The following is a 12,226-nucleotide window of genomic DNA, read 5'->3' as shown; positions in this document are numbered from 1 at the left end:
TTGCTGTTAGACATGCGTGGAAACTTGCAATGACGTGCGAGTCCCTGGAGGAGCCGTGCAGGAAAAGCAAGAGAGGATGCATCTTTTAGATCATGTCATGTTTTATGCACCCTTCTTGACAAAAGGAGCCAAGACGAGCGCCTTTACCTCCACTACAGCACACAAGAACGATACACACACACACTAGAAGTAGTTAAAAGTTACATTTGTTATCCTAAAACTCTCATTACAATGAATCTGGTTGTAGCTATTGGCTAACTTGTTGCTGGCTTTGCAGTCTCATGTGTGTTACTCACTTTCAAGCATGCAGTGCATCGCCATGGTAACTACATAGATAGCACTGCTCTATAGATGATTGTATTTTGTCCCTTGAAATCCAAACATTTAAATCGCCCCCCCAGTCAACTCTGCAGATAAATGGTTTTGCTATTCCTTGATGGTGCTAAGAACTTTGTTCAGGGATTAAAAGCGAGTCTGACCTTGTATGCTTGCCCGGATGATTTATTTAAAGATAGAAAAGATTAAACTAGTATATGCAGGCATGCCGGTGAAGAAAAAGGCTTGTATTAAGCAGCCGGCAGCTGATATTGGATGATTACAAGTGTGTACATTTCATCTTAGAACGCTGAAGGAAAATCCCGCTCTAAAAGACATTGACTCCATTAAAGGGCCTCTTGATGATAATGCCTCTGATGGTGGTGTATTTGTTTGTTTTTTGTTTTTTATTCCCGCAGATATAATCGGAAAAGGAGAAAACGGGCAGTTGCTGTTAGTTTTTCGTGCCATTTAATCAGAAGTTTGGTCTTTTGTCAGGATTTTCCAGTTAAGATTTAACAATCGCACACAGGGAAAAAAAAACTAAAAACACATCCATCAAAGATAAGGAAGTTTGTTCTCAAGGTTCATGTTGTGTTTTGTGCTTGTTTTCTGGTTTGTTTCACTGCTGTCAAGGACAGATTGCACTGATGGCACTGCTATTACTTTAGTGCAAGTAGTTTAACTGTTTCATATGGTGCAGATTATCTATCCAATCTTAGGTTATGATAGGAAACCCATCTCTTCTTGGCCTTTGACACCCCGTATACGAAGGGTATACGAAGACATACACCTTCTACCCTTACACCTTATACCTTATACCATGTATGGTTCCTTGTCCTTAAAGGGGAACCACTGTTTTTTTACAACCTGGACCATATTTCTGGCATAAAATACGATCGTTTACTCACCCATATAACTTTGGTGTTATTTAGTGTCATTCGTCACAAGTTTACATCCGCGTATATCCATATAGTGGGAGTGACTGGGGCACCGAAACGCAGCCTCTAAATAACGCATCTGCCGCGAAATTCGTTCGTTTCACCAATATTTTGTTATGATACGCTCCTCATCCGTATACTCTGGCTCAAAACGGTAAGGATGCCCATCATAAACAAAGTCGTCGTCCACAACCTCAGAATCGGAAAAATATTCAGCCATGTTGCAAAAAACTAGCAGTAGCAAGTTACAGGTAAACAAGCCGTGCAGGGTGCACGTGGCGCAGAGATGACATCATCCAGGTTAGTAGGTCAATCTACAGACCCCGGATGATGATAATGGGTAACTCAACAGGGAAAAGCACTATGATGGACGTCCTTACCGTTATTTAGAGGCTGCGTTTCGGTGCCCCAGTCACTCCCACTATATGGATATATGCAGATGTAAACATCTGACGAACGACACCAAATAACACCAAAGTTATATGGGTGAGTAAACGATCGTATTTTATGCCAGAAATAAGGTCCAGGTTGTAAAAAAAAACAGTAGTTCCCGTTTAAGTGGTAAACGAATGTAAACATGTATTTAGACCATTAGAACATAAGTGATGATTCAGGCACTTGTCAACATGCACATTATCACATTAGACAACATTAAGCCTCTTCTTCATGGTACCTAATAAAACAGTTACGTTCAGCGTTCATGCAGAGGTGGACCACGTAGACCACATTTGACCCTGATTTGACCTGAGAACGTTGCCTTGATCTTCTCTGAAGTTGCCAAATACGGTTCCTCGCCCCATAAAGAGTTAAACCATTCACTGTCTCAGCTTCCCCCCCCCCCCCACTTTATACGTGTTAATGAGGCACAGAATAATACAGTTACTTTTATATGAGGCACTTTATACTAGGTATACATTAATTTAATTATCAGGGTTTTACACACAAGCTAATGCCTTTCACCAGCTGCTCACCTGTTCGAGTGTCGGATTAAAATGTAAGGATCTGAATACTTAATTGAGCTTTGCTTAAAGGCAGATCTGCTGCAGCGTATGTATTCTTACTGGATAATAATAAATTTTATTTTTTTTGCTGTTCACCTGAAGCACCTATATGAACACAACCCACTCTGTGTACACCATGTGTGAGGGGTTGACAGTATAGTGGATCAACACCAATTTCTTGATGTTTTCAACTGACAAAGAACCAAAAGCGAGAAAACAACACCTCTGCTTGGCTAGTTGTCTAACTCGATGAATCTTCTTTATTTCACCAAACAGAAGATTCTATTAAATGTTTTTATGGTGCATTAGAAGACTTTCTTCCCTAACAAAAATGACATAAACTGTTATAAAAATAGTCAAAGAGTAGTTTAAAAAATCGTCATGTTTTCTGTCTTGCAGCTCGCTCAGGATGAGGGCAGCCCGGTGCGAGGCTTCGGCGTGGTGGAATACGAGAGCTCGGAGCAAGCAGAGGCCATGCTGATAGAGATGGACCGAACACTGGTGGGAGGGCAGGAGGTCCGTCTGTCACTCTGTACCCCCGGCACCTCAGGGAGAAGCACTTTGGCTGCACTCATTGCTGCCCAGGGTATGGTGAGTATTTTACGCAAAAAAAAAAAAAAAAAAAGAGCAAGAGCAGCATCCCATCACAGCCACATATACATACACTGTACTCGCCGGTTCACAGGATTTTATGACTACATCACATGACCATTCAGCTTGCCAGGTTTCAAGCTACGCACATGTAGCTGTTCAATAGAGGTGCAGACCAATCAGCGTCCTGGGAGGAAGTATTGGCGGCTAAGGCGGTGTTTTAGGCGTGAGTCCTAAGCGTGAAGTGCGACTACATTGACTTACCAGATGGTTCTGTGTAATTTGGTGGATCAAAAATATCCATAAGGTTGTATATAAAAGATGGATGATTATGCCTTGGATTGTGGACTACATTTTGGTATTTTTTTTGGAGCCAGAATTGACCACGTTTGGATGAGAGGGAGGAGCAAGGGTTGGATCTGACTGAGAGCCCAAGGACAACTTATTAATCCCTCCTCCACATCAGACATGTCAGTCACAGCCCCAAACATGTCTTTTTGAGGCCTAATATGGAGTTAATTATAAAATGATTTTCAAAAAGCCCAGCGGTCCACACGCTGATGACATCAAAAGTATTTCATGAGAGAAGTTTTTTTTTTTTTTTTTAATGGGAGTGCACTTGAAGTCATTTCTGCAGTGGCCTCACTTTTCAGACCCACTGGCTACGACCAACCTTTATACACCGATCTGCCACAACATTAAAACCACTGACAGGAGAAGTGAATAACATTAACCATCTTGTAACAATACAGTGTTCTGCTGGGAAACTTTATGACCTGTCATATGTGTGGATTTTACTTAGGCATCCACCTAGACCAGACCAGGCACCCCCAACTCATAGCAATGACACTCCTTGATGGCAGCAGCCATCCCCAGCAGGATGCAGCCTGACACAGGCACACACACAAAAACTGCTTAGGAACAACTCAAATAAACACCTGGCCTCCAAATTCACTAGATCCCAAACTGATCAAGTGTCTTTGGGATGATCCACAGAGGCCCCTACCCTCAACCCAAAGGTCCCACCAGCCCCCCACTAACAACATTCTGTTCCCAGACACCACGGGACACCGTCAGAAGGCCCATGTCCATTCTCTGATGAGTCACAACTGTTTTGGAGGCACAAGGGGACCTACAAAATATTAGGAAGGTGGTCATAATGTTATGCCTGATCGGTGTATATGGTGTATACAGGCTGCTGAAATATCTCTTTCAAGAAAATGGAATCATCAATTTGACTAATCACTAGCATATGTCACTGATTTTATCAGTTGTATTCTAGTGTTAACATTAGTTTACAGTTTATCCAGGAGAAAAGCTGATTCTATCCCACAAGACAATACAAGTACAACAACGGTACCTAAACATAATACACCCCACAACCAGAATCACAGCCATCAGCAAGGCCAAACAAATCCCACCTCTCCTTAAGTACAAACTGCTGCCTGCTGATCGGCGCTTTCTAAAACAAACCAGGCCCCACAGGTCATTTATAACAACTAGTATGTGTCTCCTTAAGAGACTCTTTTCATACTTACGCTGAAAACAGATAAAATAGCGTAGATTTTGTTAACATCTTTTGTGATTATTATTATTTTTTTTTTAACTTAATGTTGACTCACAACAAACTCGAATGAAACTTTATATTGCGGAAAAAATGTGTATATATGACTTTTTGAAACTTGAAAAGTGGCAATAACCAGACATAAGCTGCTTGTATTCTTCATCAGATCTATTTGTCTCATGTTCAAACAACAACAAACACCCTAAAATGTATAGATTCCCTTAAATATGCTGAAACCATGTGCTGCATCACCAAGACGCTGCACTTCCCAGGCTCAACACACAGACGCGGTCGCAGCTACATCTAATTGCGAAGCCAGTGCCCGGAGGTTATTGCACATCCAGTGCCGAGATATACCGAGGTTTGACATTCTGCACATGCATGAACACCCTGCAGCTGAAATAGTCTTTGTAGCCGTGATATTCCTCCTACACAGTGCTGTGGTAGCAGAGAGGCACTGACATGATAATTATAGTTCTATAGACTGATTGGGCTCCTCCACTGTCTCCTACTGCCTGAAATAAACCAAACTCACAGCCAGTGACACAGTATGACACTCGTGCATACACACTCAAACAGATGCACGCCGGCAGACGTACACGATGTAAATACCAGTGAGAGTTCCAATTAGTCGCGGAAAAGGAATGGTACTTACAGGGTACATGGATTTATACATCGATCAGGCATAACATTATGACCGCCTTCCTAATGCTGTGTAGGTCTCCCTTGCTTTTGCAATTAAATTTAATCACATGACTAATGATGGGTTTGTGTGTGTGAAGGTAGATAGAGAGACTGGTGATAATGTGGTGAATAGCTAGTTTAAAATTTAAGGTTTTAAAAATCCTGGCTCAGAAAAGTTTTTTTTATTTCTGGATATTACATCTAAAAAAAATGCTATCCTTAAATTATGTAAGCCTTTTTCTGCTCTTTTCTTTGTAATTGCCTCTCTGTGACAAAAACAAAACAAAACTATTTGCCTGTGAATGTTTCTGTAGAGAAGAGTAGCTTAAAAAAAAATGCTCAGAGGCGTTAAAATGTTGTTTAATTATCTGCTTAAAGCATTATAAAAAGGAATTGGCAACATATAGGCTGTACTTTTTCATGCATGTGTGCAGCAAAACATACCTAGTATGTATTTTGTATTTTTAATACATGCACTCCGCTTTTAATACATAAATATTAAAATTAACTGGTAATTATATTGGCTAGAGTGGAATCTTATGATCCGTTTTATCCGTGCATCCTCATGTTAAAAGTACAGTCCCTAGTTTTCTTTCTACTTTAATATGACTTTCCATCAAATCCAGGTCCTGACTCTAATAATCCACAGTTGTTATTGCCACTTCTTCACAGTGTTTGTACATTTTCCCCTGCACAGCTTATACCCACAAAGCTCAACGACGTCGCTTCGAAATCCTAGATTATATTGTCATGTGAATTTGCAGGTTTATACCTGGCTGAGTTTGCCACAGGCCACGGAAAAAAACATTACATTTTTCCGTTTCAGTATTTTAGACTAGACTGTTGAGCTGGTGCCGGCTAAGGCAAAAAAAAAAGTGTGTGGCTTGTAATATTTAACTGTGGCGGCGTTAATCCAGTTTCCCTGATTTTTCTGGTACACGTTGACCAGCGCTTGCATTAAAGTATTATCTGCGTCTGACTGCTATATTCTTGCAGGGTATGAATTATCAGATAAAGAGGCCGCAGCCTTGAAGGATGCGCTGATTGTCTCGGGTTGAAAAGCGACACGGTGACTGTCACAATGTCTGAATTGCAAAGAAGAGAATGTAAAGACATTAAGAGAAAATGTGTTAATGTTGGGGAGAAAAAAAATGGGAGAGATGCGAGTAGGAAGGGAGACGTTACTCAGTGAAAGAACGAGCGGGGTGGGCTGGTTGAGAAAGAGCCAGAAAATGGTAGAAGAGAGAGGCAGGGTCTGTGAGGACTGTGTGGTTATATTAGTACCCCGAGGTTCCTTCAGGATTGATGCAGCGAATGTGGGCATCCAGTAAAAAGAAACATCAGACCTTCAGAAAGAGATCAAGACCTACTCCTGGCTACAGTTCTCCTCTGGGGCGATTGTCTCATTTCTCCAGTTAGTGAATGTGAGCGCGACCGCCGAGGACCAGATGGCCTCCCTCCTCCCTCCTCCTCCTTTCTTCTCTCTCCATCCTTCTCCTTACGCGATACTTCTCGCCTTCCCTTCTTCGCGGCTCCCTTACCTCCCTGGCGTGTGTGTCTGTGTGTTACTGTGTGGGTGTGTGGCTGGATTTTGTGCCAGTAGTCAAACAGACTGATGCATGCTGACATTTTCTCCAGCAGTAAGGAAAGAAATAAGAGCGCCCTATACCACCACCACCACCGCCACCACCTCCTCCTGTCCTCCTCCTCTCTTCCCTTGAAAGACGCTGTCAGCCACGACTGGCCTTGTTCAACACTGGCACACACATGCCAGTTTTCCTTGCTGTAACACACAAATACACATAGTGCATGTGTGCACCAGACTCTCCTCTTCCTCTAACGGGGATGGAGTCAAACCCGCTCCATCCGCATCAGTAATGCTTTCTCCCCAGGACGTGACAGGCAGGAAACAAGGCTGACTTGAGCTGAAGTCATGCTGTAGCTCAGGGGCAGACGAGGAGGAAGAGGAGGAAATATCACCATCCCGATAATGTTGTTTTAAATAACCGTGTCTTTGGGGCCAGGCGGCGAGCGCTGCCGCCACGCTGTCAGCGCCGAGGAGGATCCACCAGAGCAACGGCTCCTCCATTGGATCTGACGCAGTCTAATTCAATAGGATTTCATTTGAGCCTCTTGAATTACATTTCCTCAGCCTGCTGAGTGATTGGATTCTTAATTTGAAACATGCCTTGTAGTATGTCCTTTGATTAAATACAAGTCAGCAGGGATCGGTTTGGTTCCAGGAAATTTAGCTCATGTCAAGTTAAATATAAGCTTTACTGATAACACACACTCACGCAGGCCTTAGATGGCATTCCATACAAAATAATTGTGAGGCACATTAAATAAAAATAAATAAAAAAATGATTTAACATTTTGCAGCATTGTAGATTAAGTTAGAGCTTAATATCTATTCCCTCAACATTATGTTAAACCCCAGCTGATGTATAGTATAGTAGTTTTAATTCTGCTTGTTGCAGATTTTCGAAGGAGGGAGGCGTTTTATAGTTTCAGGAAGCGAATGAATGAATGGATGGGGAGAGGGGAGACGGAAAAGAAGGAGAAACTCGGTATACAGCGGTGCAGACAGAAACGCAGGGGAAGCGAAGCAGCTGCCAACGATTCAGTGCTAAAGGAAGACGACTGAGTAAATGAAACGGAGTCAGCAGTTCACCAGTTCACTTCATTTTTTAAAATATTATCTACGTCTGACCGATTTCAAAATAAAAGAAATGTCCGTGTGAATCACTGACATCTTTTTTTTTATTATTTAAAAAAAAATGTTAATTTGGTTTCAGATACTATACTTGCATTAGGAAGATTTTCATACACCACAGTAAAATATTTAGATAATCATAGATCATATCAGCTGAGAAACATCAAAAGTCAAGTTCAGAGACAAATTATTGAACTTCACAATAATGAGTTTGTCTGTGAAGGTTCTCAGTCATCCAGGTCATGGTGTATCCAAAAAGCGTTTAAAAAAGGGCAACTGGACTTGTAGAGTTTTTTAGAAGACGTTTCAAAAATTGGCCATTGGTGTGAGTGTGAATGGTTGTCTGTCTCTATGTGTTAGCCCTGAGATAGACTGGAGACCTGTCCAGGGCGTACACCGCCTCTCGTCCAATGACAGCTGGGATAGGCTCCGCGACCCTCCAGAGTACAAGCGGTTACAGAAGATGTTTGTTGTTCTTCTCAATTCTAAACATTGATTAAAAAGAAAGATCTGATTTTGTGAGATAATGGTTGGTCCATCTTTCAACGAATAAAGCCATTTGTATAAGGTAGGGTTGACCCACCTTTAATTTTACCTCTATAGCCCTGTCTGTAACTGTAATACAAGTGATGCCGCTGCTTTATTCTCTTCCTGCTTTGGACCTAGTAACAGCCTGGTTATAAAAACAGAATGACCTCGGGCCAAATGGTAAGCACCTGATCAAGACTGATAACGAATGCAACAAACCCCGGTTTAGTTCAAGCCTTTGTTGCCACATTAATCATCTTCATAAAAGTCAAACTGCTGTCACAATGTCATCACCGAGGAGGATCTACCAAAGCGAAGCATTCGTTTTATCACAGTCTTATTCAGCAGCGTTCCTGCTGAGTCACATTTCCTCAGCGTACTGCGTCAGTGAATTGTTCATTTGAGATGTGCCTTGTGAATTGGTTAAACACAAGTCAGTGGAGATCTTTTCAGTTCAAGGACGTTCTGACTTCTTAAGTCATCTTACTAGATGCGCCGTTATTGCACGACTCTTGTTTGTTGTATGTGTGTGTTTATTGACGCCACAAGGCGGGATTGAATCCTAAAAAGCTGCACTACGCAGATAAAAGTTTTATGGGAGTTAATCTCCAACTATACATGTTGGATCTGGGACACACCAAGCTGACGGTCATTGATTCATCATTCATCATTGATTTGCACAATTATATTAGAAAAAGGTACACGATGACAACTTATAAAATTTAAAACTTTTTTTAAAAAGAGAATTTAGGAATTAGAGTGAATGTCTGAAAGACGGCCTCTACTTTTTTCAAGTCTCGTTTTCCTCCCAACTCTTCTTCAGCCTTGTTTTTCCTCATCTCTTCTTCCCTCGCCTCCCTCCTCCTGCTCCTTTGTCAAACAGATCTGTCCCTTCCTCCTTCCTTCTGGCATTTTTCCCCCCTCTCTTTTGTCTCCCAGATAGACTCCTCTCTGCTGACATTGCAGACACATCCTGATGATGTAAACCAGTGTAATGATTGCTGCAGCCGTCGGGGGCTCCTACTGACAAGATCAAAACAGGTACTGTACTGCGCACGCATGCACACTAACTTGTTTGTGTGTTTTTGTTCCCTCCGCAGATTCTGAGCAATAGGAAAGGCTTGCTACCAGAACCGAACCTGGCTCAGCTGCTGACCAGCATGACCAACCCTGCCGCCCTGCAGATCCTCATGAGACCGTACCACACTGGGAAGAGAGGAGGTATTACTTTCAGTTGCAGTGACAAGTGCTGCTCTTTGACTATATAGAAAGATAGACAAGACAAATCCTTCATGACATCATATGAAATTAGGCGTTTCTATAAGCCTTAATACAAATTAAACCGTTATCATTAATTGAGAAATTTGCTGAGGGGACCAAAATGGTTGTGCCAGGCTGTAGATATTATTTGCCGTGGGATTTTGGAGCGAACCGCGAATGGTCTTTGGTAGAAGTGCAGTTTTTGGGCACTTCATGTTGGCTTCATTGTCCCGGAGGTTTCCACTTGTTTCTGCTACGTAGAGCACTGATAATTGTTGGACTAAATTTCAAGTTTTGATTTGCAGACCTTGCGACACTTTGAGCTATTTCTGTGTTGACGTAGATCAAAGCCATAGACTGTATATAAATATGGACCATGCATCACCACTTCTTTCAGAAAAATTGACACTTGAGTAGACACCAGCATTATATTAACTACTTAAAATGACAGGAACCATCCCTGGAAAAAAAAACATATTTGATGTGTATTTTAATGTTTTCGTTTGGCCCAGGTCCCATCCGCTAACATGGAGGGGGTGGAGCTTATGACCTATACTGCAGCCAGCCACCAGGGGGAGCTCTAGTTGTTTTGGCTTCACTTTAGATGAGCTGCTCGTTGTCCATCTTTGTACAGTCTATGTGGCAGGAAATCGTCACCAAGAGCTGGAGTGGGTGGGATTGTACTAGAGAGGGGTGTTGCTTCAGATCACAAACCGAAAAGTGATATAGCCACTTGAAGTTATTTGGTGGAGAATACAGTGGGTGGCTGTGGCTCAGGTAAAGGTATGGTGGGCTCTCCATCCTCTGGCTCCTCCTCTCCAGGTGCTGAAGTATCCTTTGGGAAGATGGCAGGTGTGCAGATTTGCTTTATTGTTGACAATGGTATATTCTTTTTCCTAAACTGTACATTGATATTTAGATATCTAGACAATTAGAATACTGGTCTGGTTGTTCAAGCAAGTGTTCAGGGACTTTGATTATGATTTTCTCCCTGCAAGCAATGTGTCTTTATGGAATAAGATTTTGTTTGCATGAGTCATTGTTAAATCATTCACTTCAAACAATAAAGGTGTATCAGACTTACATGCACGCTGCACATTTTGACTAATCTTTTAAATTCCAAGGCCCTATCAGTGTCTTGAACGCATCCATTTGAGGAATCGTTCCACTCTAAAGGGACTTGGCTGGTAATCAGAGATCCACTGTACGAGTCTGTCCCGCTGCTAGGCCCTCCGATATACTGTAATCACCCCGTCGACGGCTTCATTATTTGATGAATGGCTAATCAGGTATTAAAATGAAATCGTGTGACATTAGCGGAACAAATGAGAACAGGAAGGAGAGGATATGGGAGGGGTGTGGGAGCTCTCTTAAAAGAAGAGCACGCACAATTAAAGTCTAAAATTAGGAACTTGATTAAATGTTAAACTTTACCTATTCTGGAAGAAGCTGCCATTAGCATTGACGCTTACATTTATTATGAGGAGGCCTTGTGGAAACACACCAAAGAAAGGATGTGTGTAGCGTAGTGCGTGTGTGCAGGGGTATGGTGACACTTGCCCGAAGGTGAGAGATGTGACCAGTTTTTCTTCTATGAAGCCTGAACAGGTAGCGTGTTCACAGGTTCACGAGTGTGAATGCAGGCATACCCTGTGAGATTTTCGGCTTCTGTGGTTTTAGCACTGTTGCTTAAAAATTACAGATAACACAATCGTATTACCTGGTGTCACAATTCAGTACTGCAAAGGAAATGACACGAGGTTTTTAATGCAAACAGGGGTTGTACTTCTTCTCCCTCTGAAAATAAACTGTTGATTCAGTACTACTCAACAAAAAATATGTCAATTATTGGTTTTCATCTGATATTTCATCAATTTAAACAAACTTATTACAAAATCTGAAGGCAGGTGTTGGTGTTTGGGGGATTTTACTCTGAAAACTGAAATCAGAAACGGATGATACTGAATAAGACCGAAAACGCAAGAGGACTATAATACAAAATGAATATTAAAACACAAGTAGTGTATTGTGAATTCCAAAGTATCATCAGTATAAAAACATCGCGAAAGAATGACACAGTAATTAATGAAACGTACTTAAGCCTGTTAGATACTACGTGAGAAGCGAGAAATTTGTTTTGGCTCCTGGGGCTGCAAGAACAAGAACAAAATTTGTTCTGGTCATGTAATTTATTCTTCACTAGAAGCTCAAGTGCCGAACTTCAGGGAAGTCCTCATAGGACCCTCCCACTGCAGCTTACGTCACACGTGTGGGAGAGGCACGTTTCTTATTATTTTCCGATGTCGGTCAGTCGTTTCAACGACCGTGTCCGTCGGATCGTGCCGTTCATTCATCATGCACCGACACGCAGTATGCTGATCTCCACTCAGGACAGATGAGCAGTCACACTGTGAATATTAGCATCTGGGAGCTCATAGCAGCTAGCATTTCTGCTATTTCGCATTAACCACGCCCACTTCCAGTTTCCGACCAATCGCGGGATGGTTGCCGGACACCACACGAGAAAAAAGTTCTGCCTGGTCGAGAACAAGTTGAGAGAACAAAATTTCTCGCTTCTCAACGAGTATGTAACAGCCTTTGCATAAGTACATAAGTAAAAACAATA

The 12,226-nt window shown here is 42.0% G+C and overlaps 1 protein-coding gene across 1 annotated transcript in view; it reads left to right on the top strand.

Moving 5' to 3' along the window:
- raver2 (ribonucleoprotein, PTB-binding 2) overlaps positions 1–12,226 on the top strand; it is a gene marked incomplete at both ends in the record, with an annotated part of 88,484 nt that overhangs the window by 59,859 nt on the left and 16,399 nt on the right. The window contains 2 exons of the mRNA XM_084548475.1: positions 2,657–2,848; positions 9,441–9,561. Coding sequence (XP_084404601.1) covers positions 2,657–2,848; positions 9,441–9,561 — 313 coding nt within the window. The remainder of the gene's footprint in view (positions 1–2,656; positions 2,849–9,440; positions 9,562–12,226) is intronic.

The sequence above is a fragment of the Chelon labrosus genome, assembly GCF_963514085.1.
Source record: "Chelon labrosus genome assembly, chromosome: 7".
NCBI classification, from domain to species: Eukaryota; Metazoa; Chordata; class Actinopteri; order Mugiliformes; family Mugilidae; genus Chelon; species Chelon labrosus.
This window is presented reverse-complemented; position numbering and strand designations above follow the sequence as displayed.